Consider the following 16,333-nt stretch of genomic DNA (forward strand, 5'->3'; position numbering starts at 1 on the left):
TTTAAGAGGAGAGATCTTCCTTCAATAGCTCATTCCTGTTCCACAACTGTTCCTTTCCCTTCACTGACCATGGATTTTTGTTCTACTTACTGCTTATTTCCCTCTTGCACTTAGGAGAGGGAAGTACTAGTCACTAAAATAAGCTACTCCAAAATACCCAGTGGAAGTCACTCAGCAGTAAGCCTCTCAGAGGTGTGTTTAACCCCTCATCGCAGGCACCTTGGTGCAGAGCTCCAAGAGCACATGCAAATGTGCAGAACAAGGTGTGATCAAAATAACACAATCCTTGTACTTTCCAGTGTTGAGACTTCAGCCTGTAGCTGGGAAAAGAGTTGAATTCATAGCTCAAATATTTACATCTGGACCAACCCCTTCCTAACTGATCCACAGAGCAAATCTGCTGTCCCTCAGGGTAGAAATTATAGCATTAATTAATTATGGGTCCATATAAAATTATTTGTGGCTTTTGTGGCAAGGTACCATTAAGTATTGTACAAAAAACATTGAAAGTATAATAATGTTTTAAAAATACAGTGCCTTTGTTTGCCATCAGAACTTGTCTGAGGATGTAGCACGTTAATATTAAAGTAATTTGTTTTATCTTGTAATTTAAAGTGTATGTGTGATAAATTTTGCCAAGCAGTCATTAAAAGTTTTAAAAGAGGCAAATGAAACAGGAAAAAAGAGGAAACATTTATATTACGAAGAAAACCTGTTCCAGACATTTGTTTTGCTTCTGTGCTTCCAGCTAAACATTTTCTGTATTTATCTGACCAAAAGATTCCAAGGTATTGATGACCATTCATCTGTATTGCTGATCTGTTGCTCAGAAATGCCCAAAGTCAGGTCTACCAACTTTTTATAGTGATTACCTGTTCAAAAAGAAACATTGAAAAGTTATTTGAAAATTAAGCTCTTAAATTATTTTATCATGTTTGATAAAGTATTGAGATTTCAGAGAGAACTCAGTCAAATCAGAGAGCTAGAGAAGGTAGAGCTGCTTGTGCCCTGTGCTAGAGGTGAATACTGCGCATCTCTGCAGAAGAAGCAGTAAAACCAGTTGTGGCAAGGTAATGTAAAAGAAGGGTTTGAGATTTGTAATTATGGATGTCCTGCTTCAGATTTTTTTTCAAAAAGACTAAAGCCTTGCAACACTTCTGCAAGATGAGCATACCTGAGTGTGCTTTTACAGAGGAGGAAGCTAAGACAATGAGACATTTGTAAGGCTTCATCAAGATCTCAGAGCAAATGAGCATTAGAAATGGAAATTTAATCTGTAATACTGTTCCTGTTTTGTAGCTTAACAAGTAATATTTCTTCCCCTTTCTAATCATTTTTTGACATTACAGTAAAAACCCAATACCTGATAAGATAGTTTCAAAAGAAGTAAAATTACATATGCTGAAAATAAGCACATATATTAATGTTAGAAAAGCTATCATTCCTACGATACCTTGATCTGATTTTTGCGGTTTTTTTCTGATTTGCCAGAGCTGTCTTTGGCACTTAATATTAAAGGTTAAAGTCACAATTTCAGTAATGTCTTGTATACCATTGCTAGTCATTCTACTTTATATTGTAAATTTTACTCAAAGAAAATATTTCTGTTCATCACATTTGGCAAACTCATGTTGCTGTTTTTAAATGAATAGATAGTAAGTTAAGGTGATACCAAGTAAACTGCTGTAGCAGTTCTGACTATACAGCGGGCAGTGATAATTGTGTATGGCAGATTCTTGTGGCACTGACTGTGGATTAAGTAAGATTATTGAAAAACCTGTAAGATAAAATACAGGTATGGAAAAATCTTCATGATTTAAATTTTTTTTATAAAACATATATAATGTCAAAATTATTAAATGGTATAATTCTGTGATCTTGTTCATCAAGTAGCCAAGTTGTTCAATGGTTTTCTGAAACAGCTAAAATTCGGTGCAGTTTACTTATATTTTTTCTCCTTCCATACTAAGGGTGTTTTGAAAAGGAGAGACCAAATTCAAGGCGAGCTGGATTCCAAAGTTGATGCTTTAGCCAATAAAAAGACAGAAAAGGATCTGGTGAGTATTTTCAGCAAGCTGGACTCTCTTACTGTGACAGCAGGAGATGTGCAGAAGGACGTGTCTCCTCTGAGGCCACCTGTGGCACTGGCTGCTGTCCCTACACCTCTGGCAGCTGTGTGCCAGGCAAAGGCCATCACAAAGCAGCACTTCAGCAGCTGGGCTGGTCATGGTGGGCAACCCCTGGCCTTTGTCCACACTGATGGACCACAGCTTGTTTTCAGCTTTCTGTTTGCTTCCACACTTGCAGTTAAAAGAAAGTAACAGTTGCTGCAGTGCTCTTGTAGCTGCTGTTTCATTGATGTAGGAGAGGTAGAGAAGGTGATTAGAATCAGCAAAGATGTTCATTACGCTTATTGAAACTAAAATGTTCTACATCCTGTTCTTTCAGGTTTCTGTTTTTCTCTAGTTGGGCCCAGGGATATTTTTTGTGCTTCCAGTATGAAACCTTCGTTCATTCTAGTGAAGTCAGACTGGAACTGGTACCCCATGGGGACAAGCATTCCCAAAACCACTAGCAAGGCTCAGCAGCCAATTAAAAACAATTTCTGCGATGAGAATTGGCATTTTTAAAATTTTTCATATAAAGTGTAAATAATATGTAAAAATGACTAGTAATTTGTTTTAGATCAAAGGAGAAAATCCTTAACATTTCAGATACTTTCTATTAGGCTTGTTGTAATTAGTTTCCATGTAAAGATGCGCTGTTTAGATAGTTTATGGCACTTGAAATGCATATTTTCATTTGATTTTTTTTGACACAGAGGTGAATAAATAAGAATATATTGCTGATCTCTTATATCTACAATGGCTATGGTATATTATATAACAATTTGCCTCTATGTACTGCAGTGGGATATTAAGTAAATATCTCTAGGTTTGGGGTTTTTTTCCTGAAGCAGAAATTCTGTTTACTTACTGCCTTTGTGTTCTGTAATTTGTTTTTGTTTTTCTACTTTCTTTGCTGTTTCTCCTGTCCCTTTTCCTTAGTTTAAAGCCTGAAGCTCTTATCAAATGCACAGAGGATGGTGAGTTGGAGAAGCCCTCTAGGCTGGGAGTAGGGCAGCCATGGCAGGTGCATTCAGTGACAAATTCAGCTCCACACAGCTTGTTTAGCAGCCAGACTCGTTGTTTGCAGTAGAAAAGACACCACAGCCAGGCAGGACGTGCCATCTTTTCAGGATGCATTTCTGTTATAATCTGATGGAGTTCTCAGACAATGTGCATGCACTCCCTTTTCCTGAACTGTTACAAATAAAAAGGGAGTATTTTTATTTTAGCATAGTATTGATCATACCATGTGGATTTGACAATGGTTTACTCCATCTTGAGATGTTTGTACTTGCTTCCAGTAGGATTTTGAAATCAGTTTGCCCAAACTTATTGTTTTCTCTGTGTTTATGTTTCCATATCTGCATTTACAGTTTGGTAAAAGCTTTGGACACTCTGATTACCCAGGTGTTCAGACCTTTGCTTTATCTTTCCAAACCCTCTATTTCATACTAATTTCAGAGAATCCTGTTTTTGAAAACCTTGTTCTCCTTGCAGTCTCAGAAGAGCAGTAAAACAGATGTCTGTGAGTCTAATCTGATAATAAAATCCTGTGTTCTCTAATTGAGTGGCAGCTGTATCCTGAAGACTTTTTCTTAATTAGAAGCTGAAGCCTTTTTCTAGTAAGGATAGTTTGGCAACAGAGAATGGTGTAGTGCTATTTTTAACCATTCTAGTGACTTAACTATTTTCTTGGTAATTTTTTTAACATGTTTTCATTTTTATTTTGTGTTGAAATATTTTTCCGACACTTCTAATCAGACTTATTTCATAACAAAATGTGGTCATAACACAGGTATGTTGTTGGAATGAGTGTCAGGCACCAAGTTTGGGTGTATTTGCACATATCTTTTCCTAAGCAGAACTCCTGTAGCTTCTAATGATCTCACAGATGTCAGATTGAACTTGTCAGTGCAATCCAGTAGCCAGAAATTTTGCTGACAATGAGTGGCGTGAACCCTAATCTCATTTGAAGTACATTTCCACCACAGATAAGGAGTCTCAGACTGTCATTAGAGCTGATAAAGGGCTGTGAGATATTTAGCATTGGTCATGGCAAACATCAAATGATTTAACAAACACAAGGTTGTTCAGCAGAAGAATGCAAAACATGCCTAAAGTCAGTGCAGATGAAGTAGGCTGGAATTGCAAATTAAACCTTATGGGACATTAGCCTCATTGGCTGGGAAAAAAATGTTTTCTTGAGCTGTGTTAGAAAGCTGCTTGTGGTGCTGCTACAACAGCCAAAACCTTGGTTTCTACTCCAAAATTTGGTCCACAAAGGAGGCAGATGTTCAGGGTTTGAAGACTGTGATTTTGGATGCAGGCTCTGACAGAGAGATTGGGCAGGACTTTGGTACCCTCCTGCTTGTTTAAATATTTCTTACTCCAGAGCTGTGGCTGTAAAGATAGTGGAACATGTGCTCCATGACTTCCACGCTCCATCCTGAAGGTTACACAGCAATGCCAGTGTATCCCTCTATAGTTTGGGCATTTTTAACAGTTTTAGTCTTGTCACTAAGGCTGATAATAATTCTGAAAAAACGCTGGTATAAATGTGCTCTGACAGAGCGAGATAAGCATTAAATGCCAATTTAAGGTTTCTAGTGTTCAGGCTGGAAACTGAGTAGTAGAGAGATGAAATGCTGAATCTATTACATTCTGAATATATTTTGTGTTTTAACTCCAGGCTAAAAAGGGGTTAGTATCGCCAAGCTGTGGGATTAATTCACGTAGCAGATAGAAATTCTATTTTGCATAGTGAGATAGTGTAAAATGCTGTGTCACCATGTAATTTGGCTTCTCTTTGGCTACAGTCACACGGTTCATGTCTGGCAGCACTCTGCCCTGGCAATGCCTGGCTCCCACCTTCCTGTGCTCTGGTCCCATGTCTGATTAGTGCTGTGCTGGCCTCTGGCCATCACTGAGGGGAGATTTCGTTTCTCACACTGGCTTCCTCCGTGAGATCAGTGTAAGAAAATGGGTTCAGAATCGTGTTTAATTTGCAGGATCAGTTGTAACAATTTACACCTTGTAAATGAGGAACACACTAGGTAGATGTTTTTGTTAAGTCCAAGCCATTCTTCTTTCATTTCTGCTGTCATGGTAGCTAAAGGGAGTAGCATTGATGGATTTGAAAAATTAGACTGTCTCTACTTGACATGGTGACACATGGCATAATGCTGCCTTTAGACCTTAAGTCCAACCCTTGCCTTAATACAACATATGGTTTCTTTGGGGCTTTAGAGTGGGATGTTTAAACAGCATATCCAGGCAGAGTTGTGTAACACAGTCTGCCTGTCCATATCATGTTCTGACTAGAGTAAGGAAGAAATTCTTAGTTCCTAGAAAAGGCTAGACAATAACAAACTGCTAAATAACTTACTTAGAGTTACAAAGTTACAAAGAAAGAGGTAAGGGGAAGCTGCTGCAGCCAGGACTTCTAAGTCAGACAAGTTCTTTTGTGTGTAGACTAGTGCATTCCCATGTAGGAACTTTGGTTTTGCAAAAGCAGAGAATTGCCTTTCCTACTCTAAATCATCTTTAAAATGTCACCATTTTCAGTATTCTGTGTGCATTCATTTTTTGGTATTTGAGGGCAAGGCAATTATCATGGAACATGGTCAAAATACCAAATCCAGTTGTCTGTAATTCCTTTAAAGGTGATTCCCCCACATTTAAACCTTGGATTAACCTTTTATTCTGAATGCAGTGTTGGTACTTGAAATTACCCTTGTCTGTAGCTTGATTAGTGGTCTGGCCAGATAACTGAACTTGGGATTTTCAGTAGAACAGCACTTTTTTTTTTTTTTAATCATATTGTTCCTCATTAACAACCAGTATTTCATTATTCTAGAAATGTGGCAAAGAACATCAGTGCAGAAATCAAATCTAACTACAACTGTTTATTATTGACTGTCAATAACATTGATTCAGATGAAATTTTCAGTTTTACTAGCTGAGTTCTTGGCTTCTTTAAGAGCTGAATGGGATCCAGGTTCTGTGACTGTTTTGGGCAGTGTTTGATGATTCAGTTTGTGTCTGATGGCAGCATCACTGCTGTTGCACTTGATCACTGTTCTCCCTTGTATGGTCCAAGCTAGAGGCTGTCCATGTCTTTCTCTGAGTAGTGACCTTTCTGTGTTCTACCAGGAGCATAAGCATTCCTTAAAAATCCTGGAGGCTAGTCCTGGAATCCTTCTCTCCCCATCAATGAAAACACCAGCTCTGCAGAAAGCAGAAGTAGCTATCCAGCTTCACAGAGGTGTGGTATGAGGAAGAAACTGTTTGCTTTATGGCAGAATAGAAGGATGAAGAAGAAATGTATGGAGCCTGAGTTGCAAGGGAAACAATTTGAGGAATTAAGTTTTGCTGCTTGATGTTCCTTGTTTGGATGGTGTTTGTGCCTGCCCTCACTCCTGCTGTGCAGTGGCTCTGCAGCAGATGATTTTGCACTGTAGCCACAGAGATGTGCCTTGTTCTGTGACCTGGTGCCAGCCAGAACAGACACAGCTGATTAGTAAATGACAATAGGTAACCAAATTACTGAGAAGATCAGAAAAGCTCATTAAACAGGGCTGCTGTCCACTTACTCCCATTAGCTGGCAAGTCAGTTTGTGCATCTGCAGTAATTGGAAGCAAGTAATGTCTGTAGAGTAGCCCTCAAGGTTTTGGGTCCTAGATTGCTGTGAAAGAGTTTCTTCTCTGTAAAAGTCCTTTCATTTAATTTCTTTCTCTGCTTCTGTATTTTACCCTCATATGGTCACACACAGTTCCACAAGAAAAGATGGTAATGTGACCGGCAAGACATCAGAAAATTTGAGATTTTGATTTCTGCTCTCTTCTCCCCATTCTGTTTTCTCCTGTTATCAAAGATTCTGCCAGGATTTTCTCAGCTTTTCTGGCCAAATCTAATTTGTACAATAGATTCTGCTTCAGGAAAGCCCTCTACATATTTCTTTTTGGATGCATTAATTCAAGTGCTAGTGAAGAGGTGCCAGAGTCTGTACCTTCTCAGTGAATAAAAATATCTCCAGGAAGACTTTAATACTGGTCTATGTTTTCTGTTATTAATATTTCAGAAGTTTATTGAGTTATTAATTAAGAATTAATTTTAAATTTAACCCTTGGGAAAAACTTTTTTTGCTAAGTGAAATACCAGTCTTTGTTCTGCAATTCTCTTCATCCCCACTACAGTCAATTGATTTCAGTAATTTTCGAAATGGTTATTTTCCTATTTTTTTTTAATGTTTACAATTAATATTTAGTTCTCAGAAGAGATTGGGAAACTTGAAGACAAAGTTGAACGTGCCAATAATGCTCTGAAAGCAGATTGGGACAGGTGGAAGCAGAACATGCAGTGGGATATGAGATCAACATTCACTAATGTGGCTGAGAATAATCTCCGTTATTATGAAGAGGTAAAACTCTCACAAAAATGTTATTTTTTCATTATTTCAGTGAAGAAGTCCATGGGCTCTCTGTAAAAGCAATTTTTCCATTTTAGTTCAAACATTTGGTAACTTTGGAGTCAGTTTCTGTGGGAATAGTGAGGCAGTTATCCTTAATTTGACGGATTTCAAGGAGAATGTATTTTATTGTGCCCAAGTCGTTGATCCTGAGTTCATCATCGACAGAGGGCACTCTTGTTTTACTAACCACAACAACTTGGAACATGATTTTCGGTTCAATGTCAGCTGCTGTATATCAGTTTGGAAACATTTTGCTGTGAGAGCATGAAGAAACCCTCTGGAAGGCTCAGACCTGTATGAGGAAAACTTTTCAATGCGATTTCATCAGATTTTTATTTTCAGCTCAAATGTCACAGGTAATATTCCTGGTAAGAATTTCCAAGAATATATGCTAGGAAGGAGAATTTGAAAACATGTAACAAAATACATTAAGCATTCTTTGAAGTTTCCTCACTGGAAACACCATGTTGATTGAAATGCGCATTCTGAAAATATTCCAGATGTCTTGAAGTTTTTAAAATAATTTCTCCTTACTTTTAGGGAAAAAAATGGAATGCACTGAGCCATCTATTAATCATAAATTAGTCATTTTCACAGATATATTGTGGTGTAACTTCAGTCCTGTAGTCTGAGCCCATTAGCCAATGGCAGTGCTCTGATTTTACAAATCGTTTTGTTAAAACATAATTGAAAAGACAGAGCTCTTGATCATCAAGTGTAATTAATTAACATGCAGTCTGTGAGATACATGGACATTGACAATCTGTTGTTACGTATTAAGATCAAAATACTTTCAGAAATCCAGCAACCTTTTAGCATTGTCTTCATTTATTGATGGTCTCTGACTTCTATAGCACTAATATGTATGTTAAAACACTGTTGAATATATTAGAATATTTTGTTTGTGAATGATTAGCTAAAATATAAAAATAATTATTTGGTAATTTTTTATGTCTAGAAATGTTTTTTGCTGAATTAGAAGTTTAATTCAGAACACCAAAGCTCATATTGTACATGAAATTACTATTCTTAAGCCACAAACTGCAGAAAATTATTCAGGTATCTCTGTAACTGCCAGAGGTTCTTTTTAATTAGCCTCTGAAATACTTAGAGGTTTACACTGAGACACAATCTTTTGTTGGTGCTTCTCTTGAATACTGAAATCTTCATTAAATGGTTTTGCTGGTACATCTTTGTAGATCTGCTTTTTAGAAAAAGCACCTTATCTTACTACAGCAGTTGCAATAATGAGCAACATTGTGCTAACTGTATCACTCCTTGTTTGCAGAGTGAGCACTTACTAATTTCTTTCTGTTTTATCAAAAAATCATTATCTAATCCTGATATTCAAAAGAACTTGATGAAGTTAATATTTTGATTGGGAGTTTTAACCTAAAATACATTTATTTAAGACCTGTGGTTAATGGTGATGGTTAATTATTAGAGAAGTGATTACTGATTACTGTCAGAGGCCCGTGTATCTCAAACTACAAGTGTGTACTCCTGAAAGCAGCAGGAGAAGAAGCTCTGGCATCTGGTCCTGCTGTTTGGGAGTGAAACTTCAGGAAGGGAATCTCAAAAACCTGAGAAGCAGAATTTTATGCTTTCAGTAGGAAAGAGAATCTGACCTTAAATGTAATGGTTTGAGTCTGACTCATTAAACTCATGCACAAACACAGTGTCTGCTACAGTGTTTTTCGCTTGTTCAATTATTGCTTGCTTCATTAGCATTCTTTCACATGTCTGAAGTTACTCATTCAGACTTTTGATGCACCATTTGATGCTTACTAAGCCTTTTCTTGCTGTAACATCCCTCGTTATTTCCTGCCTTTTCTCTTCCCCAAAGCATGTTCTGTGCATTTTCCCAGGCACTATGGATGCTATAAATGTGATTCAGTTGCCCAGGTCTTCTGTCCAACTCCCATGAGAAATCATGTCCTGCTTTCTAACCTAGTGACTTTCTGCTTCTCATCCTTTCCACAGCTTCCTCCACCCCTCAGTTAAACTATTCCATGAGCATGAGTGTCCCATTCTCTTCTCCACAGCAGCATTTCACTGTGCTTCTCATTATTCCCCTTGCTGACTGCATTTCCCAGGCACACAACCAGAGAAAGAGTAATTTCTGTTCATGGTCTTTCTCTGCATCCCTTAAATTTTGGGAACCACAGAGTAATGAGAGACAGGCATCTTGTACTTTCTGATAACTGCTGCAGTAGACTGCAGTCCTTCCAAACTGGATAAAGCCCAAGCCAGTGTGGTCAACAACAACACAGCAGCATGTCAAAGTACACTAGAATTTCTAAAATGTCATTTCATCTTTGATGCAATTTAGGCAAAGAATATGACCTTACATTTTTAGGGTTTTTTCCTTAATTGTAGTTGCCCAAGGATTCTGCTGTCAACTTGTCAAGCATCACTCAGCTAGCATAAAGGAGTATCTCTTCCTTAAGCTGAATGAATGTTCACATTAATTGTTACCTGTAATTATGTTTCTCTAGATTTACAAATTTAAGAGTTATTCCTGTAGTCTTCCAGTTCATTGGCTATCTGCAGTTATTATACTTGAATAATATGTGTGTTCCTTTGTTTCTACAGCTGTTTTGTGTGTCTCAATGCTGTGGTAACAAAGACATGACTAAAAGCCCAGTGTTGCAGATTTACAGGGTGCTCCTGTGCAGGCCTATGAAAATGAAAGCTTTCAAGTGATAATGTGCAAGCTTTGTTATAATATATTTAAAATAATTTAGGAGTCAAGAATTACCATGATTGACCAATCATTGGTATTCCTGGAGCTGCTCTCAGTGGTTCATACAGTTCTGTACTTCCTTTCCTCTTGAAAAGAGCTGAATACATCCTTAAGTCTCTGTATTCCACAAAGTCTTAAATCCAAAGAAATGTTGTACTAACAATGACAGTAAATGCATTGCTAAAACAAGGAGGACTTTCTGAAACAATACAAAAAGGTTTTAATTTTTAAAAGTTCATAAATTTACTCCTATTTCTGAAGTAATTAGCATTCGTTCAGCATGTGTTAACATTGTACTATTTATTTTATTCCTTTTCATCGAGCCTTAGTCATGACATCGTTGTCCAACAGTTTAGTCCAAAAGAGGTATCTGCCAACAGCTGGAATCACAAACTGTCCACAGGGTGGAGCATTCATCTGAGAAACTGATTGTCACCATGAATATTTTCATTAATTTAGAAACAGATATTCTAAAGATGCAGCATTACTGAACCCAAAGCAGCATATAGAGTTAGTGGTGTTGCTGGCAGTGTTATTTAGCTGGCAGGTTTGAAGTGTTGCTGCTGCAGACTAGCAGAACCAAACCAGGCACTGTTGAACTCTGCCTTCAAAGAGCAGAAGCAATTGAACATATGCTAAATTTTTCCTTTTTTCTCATGTGTTTAGTATCGCTAGTATATATGCAGCCAAAGAATTTTGGTAACCTCTTCTTTTCAGGAAAACCACCAGAATAAGTGGCTAGGTTTTACAGCCCAACCCAAAGACTAGTTAGACATTGTAAATCCAGCAAATATACCAGAGTTTGGGTCTCCACTGCTTGCTGGGTACTCCAGGAAATGCTGACAGATTGGGATGATAGCTAGTTTTGGCATTGAAAAAATTTGTTTTTCTTGAGCATGGATGAACCTTTCTTTTTTTTACCGCATAGCATTTGATTTTATTTATCACATGGGAAATGCATCCTGTTAAACCCTTGCATCTTAGTCAGATAATCTGACCTTTGATATAGTCAGATTCTTCTTGGTATTGGCACACCTTACTATTTTTCAAAAATAGAAATAATTTCCTGATTTTCTTAAGTATTTCAGGCATAATTTAGTGTATTTCTGTGACTTATGTTGTTGTACAGGCATAAATTGATCCGAAGGATTCATTAGGGCTAAACAATGCTTGTTCCCCATTACAGCAACTTCCCTCTAACTCCAAAGCCCTTATGTACCTCTCGGTCTGTGAAAGCTGTAGAAAAATAGGTGATATTTGTTATTTACCCTAGAGTCCTCTGTGGTGATGCATTTAAGCAGTCATTTGGTCATGTAGCAGAAAGTTTGCTGCTCCTATGTGTTGATCACATCCTACCTTAGCCATGCCTGGGATTTCAGCTCCCAAACCTCCTGAGATTTTCAAACACTCCCCCATCTGAGCCCATTTGTCCCTGTTCATGCCGCATCAAAGGCAGATCCATCTTTGAACCCTCATTCACTTCAGCCCTTATAAATTTTTTTTAAATAATTTCAGGAAGACCTTTTTTTAGAGTGGGAATTACTATTTCTGTGTGGTGTAGTTTTGTTTCCCTGCACATAGAAAACATGAAAATATTTTCTGTTTCTCTTAGACACAAACAAACTTTATTTTCAGATTCTACTCCAAAAATACTACTGTAAGTGCTACTTCTGGGGTATCAGCCATGGATAACTGGGAACTGGAACCAAATCACACATGACATGTGGCACACTCCTCCTGCTTGCATCCTTACTACATCTTCTATTTTTATATCTTCTTTTTTGTTATATATGCAATTGTAGTATATGAAAAACTTTTTGCTGCTTTTTCTAAGAATGATGTTGCAGAATAGATACGTGTCCTCAGTAGTAATCTGAATATTTTAGGTAAAGTAGCCTTATTTCAGTTCTTGCTGAATTTCATTTTGTGTATTTAGGCTTTTTTATGCTTTCCATTGGGCTTTTACGAGTAATTGGATTATGAATTTCAATCCTATGCAAACACATTTCATTTCCTCAGTTTGGATTTTCTGGGTTTTTTTCCTTTCTGTCTCCTTTGTGAAAACTGGCTGATCCTCTATTTAGATCTCCATTTTCAACCTCCCAGGAGAATGGAGTAAAATCATTCTGTAATAATGTTGAAGTATACATCACTAACAAAATGTCATTTATGCAGTTCGTGCTTCACAATATGAAAAGCTTGAGCCTAAGGCACAGAGACCTAGTTTTATTTTGGTGTGATTAATTATAAAATTTGTCAGCTGTAGCAGCACTGTGATGTCTGACAGTGAAATGAGCCACCATTGCTCTTACATTTTGAAAAATGTGTTTTGGTTATATAAACAGGGATAAATTAAAAGCTCAATAACTTGTGTGAAAAAAATGCTTTATGTCTTTGTCTGGACAGACTTCAGTAGATCAGAGCTATCTGGTTAAGCAATGTATTGTGATTGCATTTTAACATGTGCAGCTTGGCTGCACAGTGTTGCAAAGATAACACAAAGCCATTTTTACATTGCAGCCAGTGCTGATACATGAATTTTAATTCACATTATTGAAATTACAGAATAACAAAACATGGACTTACGTGGTAATTAAACTGTGGTTCAGAAAAAAATCTGTCATTGCCAATGGAAGAGTCTTCAAAAAAAAGTGATATTTTCTTGTACCTCACCTAGAAAAAGCTTAGAAAAACAGCTGTGCCTTGCAGCTTTCTAGGATGGTAATCCAGGCTGGGCTCTAACAAACAGAAGATGATGAGTTTGAGTGCCACAGTGAAGACACGTTGCTAGCAGCTGCCTCACTGACATTTCAAAACCAAGAGGCCACGTTCCAGCTCAAGCCTCTCAGATAAACTCAGCTGCCACAATGTCACATGAAGTAGGGGAGAATCTAATGATCAAACTTAAAGGCTTTATACAAAAGGTCAAAAAGACCGTTTAAATCAGAAATCAGTTTTCAACACTTGCAATTCACTGTTCAGGCTGGCAGTATCTTCACTGTTTCTCCCTGGTGTACCATTTCAAAATAACATTTCTCAAAAAAGTCAGTGAAGAAAGCAAATTTCCACATGGATCTTACCCTGTTCGTCCTCTCTTTTCACAGTAATTCAAGCCTTAGATATACTCTGAACAGCAGTATAATGTTGTTGTGTGCAATAGCAGCAGAGGTTATTGGGGGCAAAAGCAAGATCAGAAGAGAAAGACTGGGGCAGTAAATTGATGGTATCCATAGTCTAGTGGACAAAATATGAATAACAGGAATTATCTCTACCATGCCTGATAAAAGCTAAAAGTCTGCGCAGCAGTAAGTTCCTACTTTTTCTTTATGATCTTTTAGTTCAGTTGGCTGTTTTAACTGCTCTCACTGTCTTGCAGACCCATATATTCTACTTTCTTACGTGTTCAGAGACAAAGCTACTGCTGACTTGTTTTCTCTTGTTACTTTTGTCACCCTTAATTTTATGGGTATCCCTGGTTCTGTATCCTTGTGTCGTCATGGATTCCCCCAGCTCCAGTCATCATGTGTGTATTCCTTGTTTTTCTCTTTGAGCTTATATTTAACATTATCAGATCCTCCCACTCATCTGCTTACACACATGCAGTTATACCAGGACCTAGCTCTTCGGTGGAGTATGATTAAATCTCCATATTTAATGGCAGAGTTTGGAAGTCATTCACAAGAAATGTCTAATGGAGTTAGGTGGCTGCAAGTTCAAGCAGGGTCATTTCCATGTCTCCTAAGCCATGAGAGATGGATACAAGGTGTTTCAGTGAGCTGGGCTTAGCTCATTGAAGTTGCTGTGGTTTGAATAGCTGATGGCAGAAGATTTGAGTTAGGAAACAACGCTGTTTTCAGGGCACTGATTTAATTCAAAGTTCAGGTAAATGAAGTGTGCTGTCCAGGTTTAAATACATACATCCTGGGAAATTTCAGAAGACTTATTTATGGTGCATAATAAAGATTCTTCATGACAAAAACCTGTGTAGAATAAGCAGTAAATCAGCTGTATTGTCAAGAACAGTAGGTATGAATGTGTAAGTCAAAATTTTGTAAGAACATTTCTGTTTCAAGGGCTTTATTTCAATAGCATCGGAATAAGGAAATTATTGCAGCAATTTGCCTGTCCCATTCTACTCACAGAGTTGAAATAGTAGATACCTGGTGCTTTGGATAACAAGCATCAACTCACTACAGGTTACCTTGTGCTAGCCTTGCCATGGCTCTCAACACTAATTTATGATTTAGAATGCCTTGCCAAGCTGCCAACACTCATTTAAGCCAAACTGAACCAAAGTCATTTGGGAGTTTCATTGGTTTTTTGGGGTTTTTGATTTTTTTTTTCATTTTACTGCCTGCAGAATTGATGCTTCAAATTAAAAAAAAAGTTTTTACAATTGTAAATGCATTTTTCCATAAGCCAATATACACCACTTATAAGGATAACAATTTCCCTACTCCCAGCCCCTGCCTTTCTGCTTCTATTTCCTTCCCATTACTCTGGGGAAAAATGAATTCTCTCCTTATTTAGGAAAAAAAATTGTTTAATTTAACTTGGAAGGAAGATTTGGTATACATTAGGAATCTACAGAGATTAAGGGGAATGGTGCCTGACAGTGTTGGTTCTATTTGGAAGAGATCTTTGCCTGTAACTAAAGGAAGAGACTAAAGAAGAGCATAATTAATGCCAGCATCTTCCATGCTACAACATACAATTACAGTGTTCACAGTGTGTGCTTGTCATTATGTAAAATTGACCTTTACAGCTCACTCAGCATGTTAGCTAACATTTTGCATATCACTGAGCTGCCTAGGAAACCGTATTTTTCTCTCACCTTGGTCCTTCAGAAGCAGCTTGTGACAATGTGTGCGTATTCTGCTATTTTTTTATTTGTTTTCTCCTTGGCTAACAGTTTACAGAAATCTCTCTGCTGTACTCATATGTATGTGTTTGGTTTTTTTAAGTGCCTTGCTACATGGGAGTCCTTCCTAGCATCTCAAACAGTGGATCTTCACGTGGACGAAGATTCTGAAGACAGGCCTTGAGTAATATCTCTGCTTGATCTCTGCCTTTTCCATGCAGTTTCTCCCAACCAAAGTGCTTTATATGAGATGTGATACATTATTAAATTTAACTGTTAAAATCAGTGAAATGCAGAAAACAGCTTATTGAACACTCAGGTATTCTAGTCCTGAAATACATTTTGAAACATGCTATACATTGCTTTATATTGCTTAGCTCTGGTTTTACATATTTTTATGTATTTGCATACAATTGTTTTCATAAATATTGTGTAATTTTGATATAAAGTATTTTAAATATGTAAAAATAGCTCAATTTTAATAAAACATTGAATAAGGAAAGTTTGTCATCAGTCTGTGTCCTAGTCTTTTTTATAGAAGTATTTTGGTATTTTAGTGTGCTTCCTAGATTCTCTTCATTGAGTAATTTCTTGTACTTCTAGAATTATGTCATGTAGTCTTCAAGGAGTAGGATTTTAGGATTATTTTAATAGATCTTGCTAGTTGCCCAATGGAAAATAGGACATAAAGATGCCAGACATGTTCTGTGAGATTAATGCTGCTTTCAAGTGTTGATAATTTAGTTTTCAGTTTGCAGTATTTATATGTTTATTATAATGACATCTTCAATTTGACATTTTTTAAAGGATAAAGAAAAAAGTGACAGTTCATGAAACAGACTGTTTGTACAGTGATACCATTAGGCACAGCACTGATCCTGCCAACACAAGAACTTCCTTTTGGAGTTTGCAGGGTGAAACCTTCTGCTCCCCTGGCTGACCCCCTGTAATCCTTAACTTCTTTCCTCTTTAGATAGTCAGTGTGGAAAAGAAGGGGTTGAGAAAATAAGAGGTTTGCATTAAAATGGTCAGCTGATTCACTCATGCAATATGCATTAAAGCCTTCCAGTCACTGAATTATTCCACCCAAAAGGTCCTCCAGTCTGCAGCTGTAGTTTCTGCAGTTCTCCCTGGTGATTAAGGTCTG

At 37.3% G+C, this 16,333-nt stretch overlaps 1 protein-coding gene across 2 annotated transcripts in view; it reads left to right on the forward strand.

Annotated features, from left to right (window-relative positions):
* Positions 1–15,699, forward strand: part of SNX7 (sorting nexin 7) — a 29,215-nt gene extending 13,516 nt beyond the window's left edge. Inside the window, exons 7-9 of one of the 2 annotated variants that reach the window (XM_063407575.1) lie at positions 1,971–2,057; positions 7,376–7,528; positions 15,290–15,699. In XM_063407575.1, the coding sequence (XP_063263645.1) occupies positions 1,971–2,057; positions 7,376–7,528; positions 15,290–15,370 (321 nt within the window). In that variant the 3' untranslated portion in view covers positions 15,371–15,699. The remainder of the gene's footprint in view (positions 1–1,970; positions 2,058–7,375; positions 7,529–15,289) is intronic. The other variant, XM_063407576.1, reaches the window with a different exon arrangement.
* The last annotated feature ends 634 nt before the right edge of the window (positions 15,700–16,333 follow it).

Source organism: Prinia subflava, chromosome 10, assembly GCF_021018805.1.
Source record: "Prinia subflava isolate CZ2003 ecotype Zambia chromosome 10, Cam_Psub_1.2, whole genome shotgun sequence".
Taxonomy (NCBI): Eukaryota; Metazoa; Chordata; class Aves; order Passeriformes; family Cisticolidae; genus Prinia; species Prinia subflava.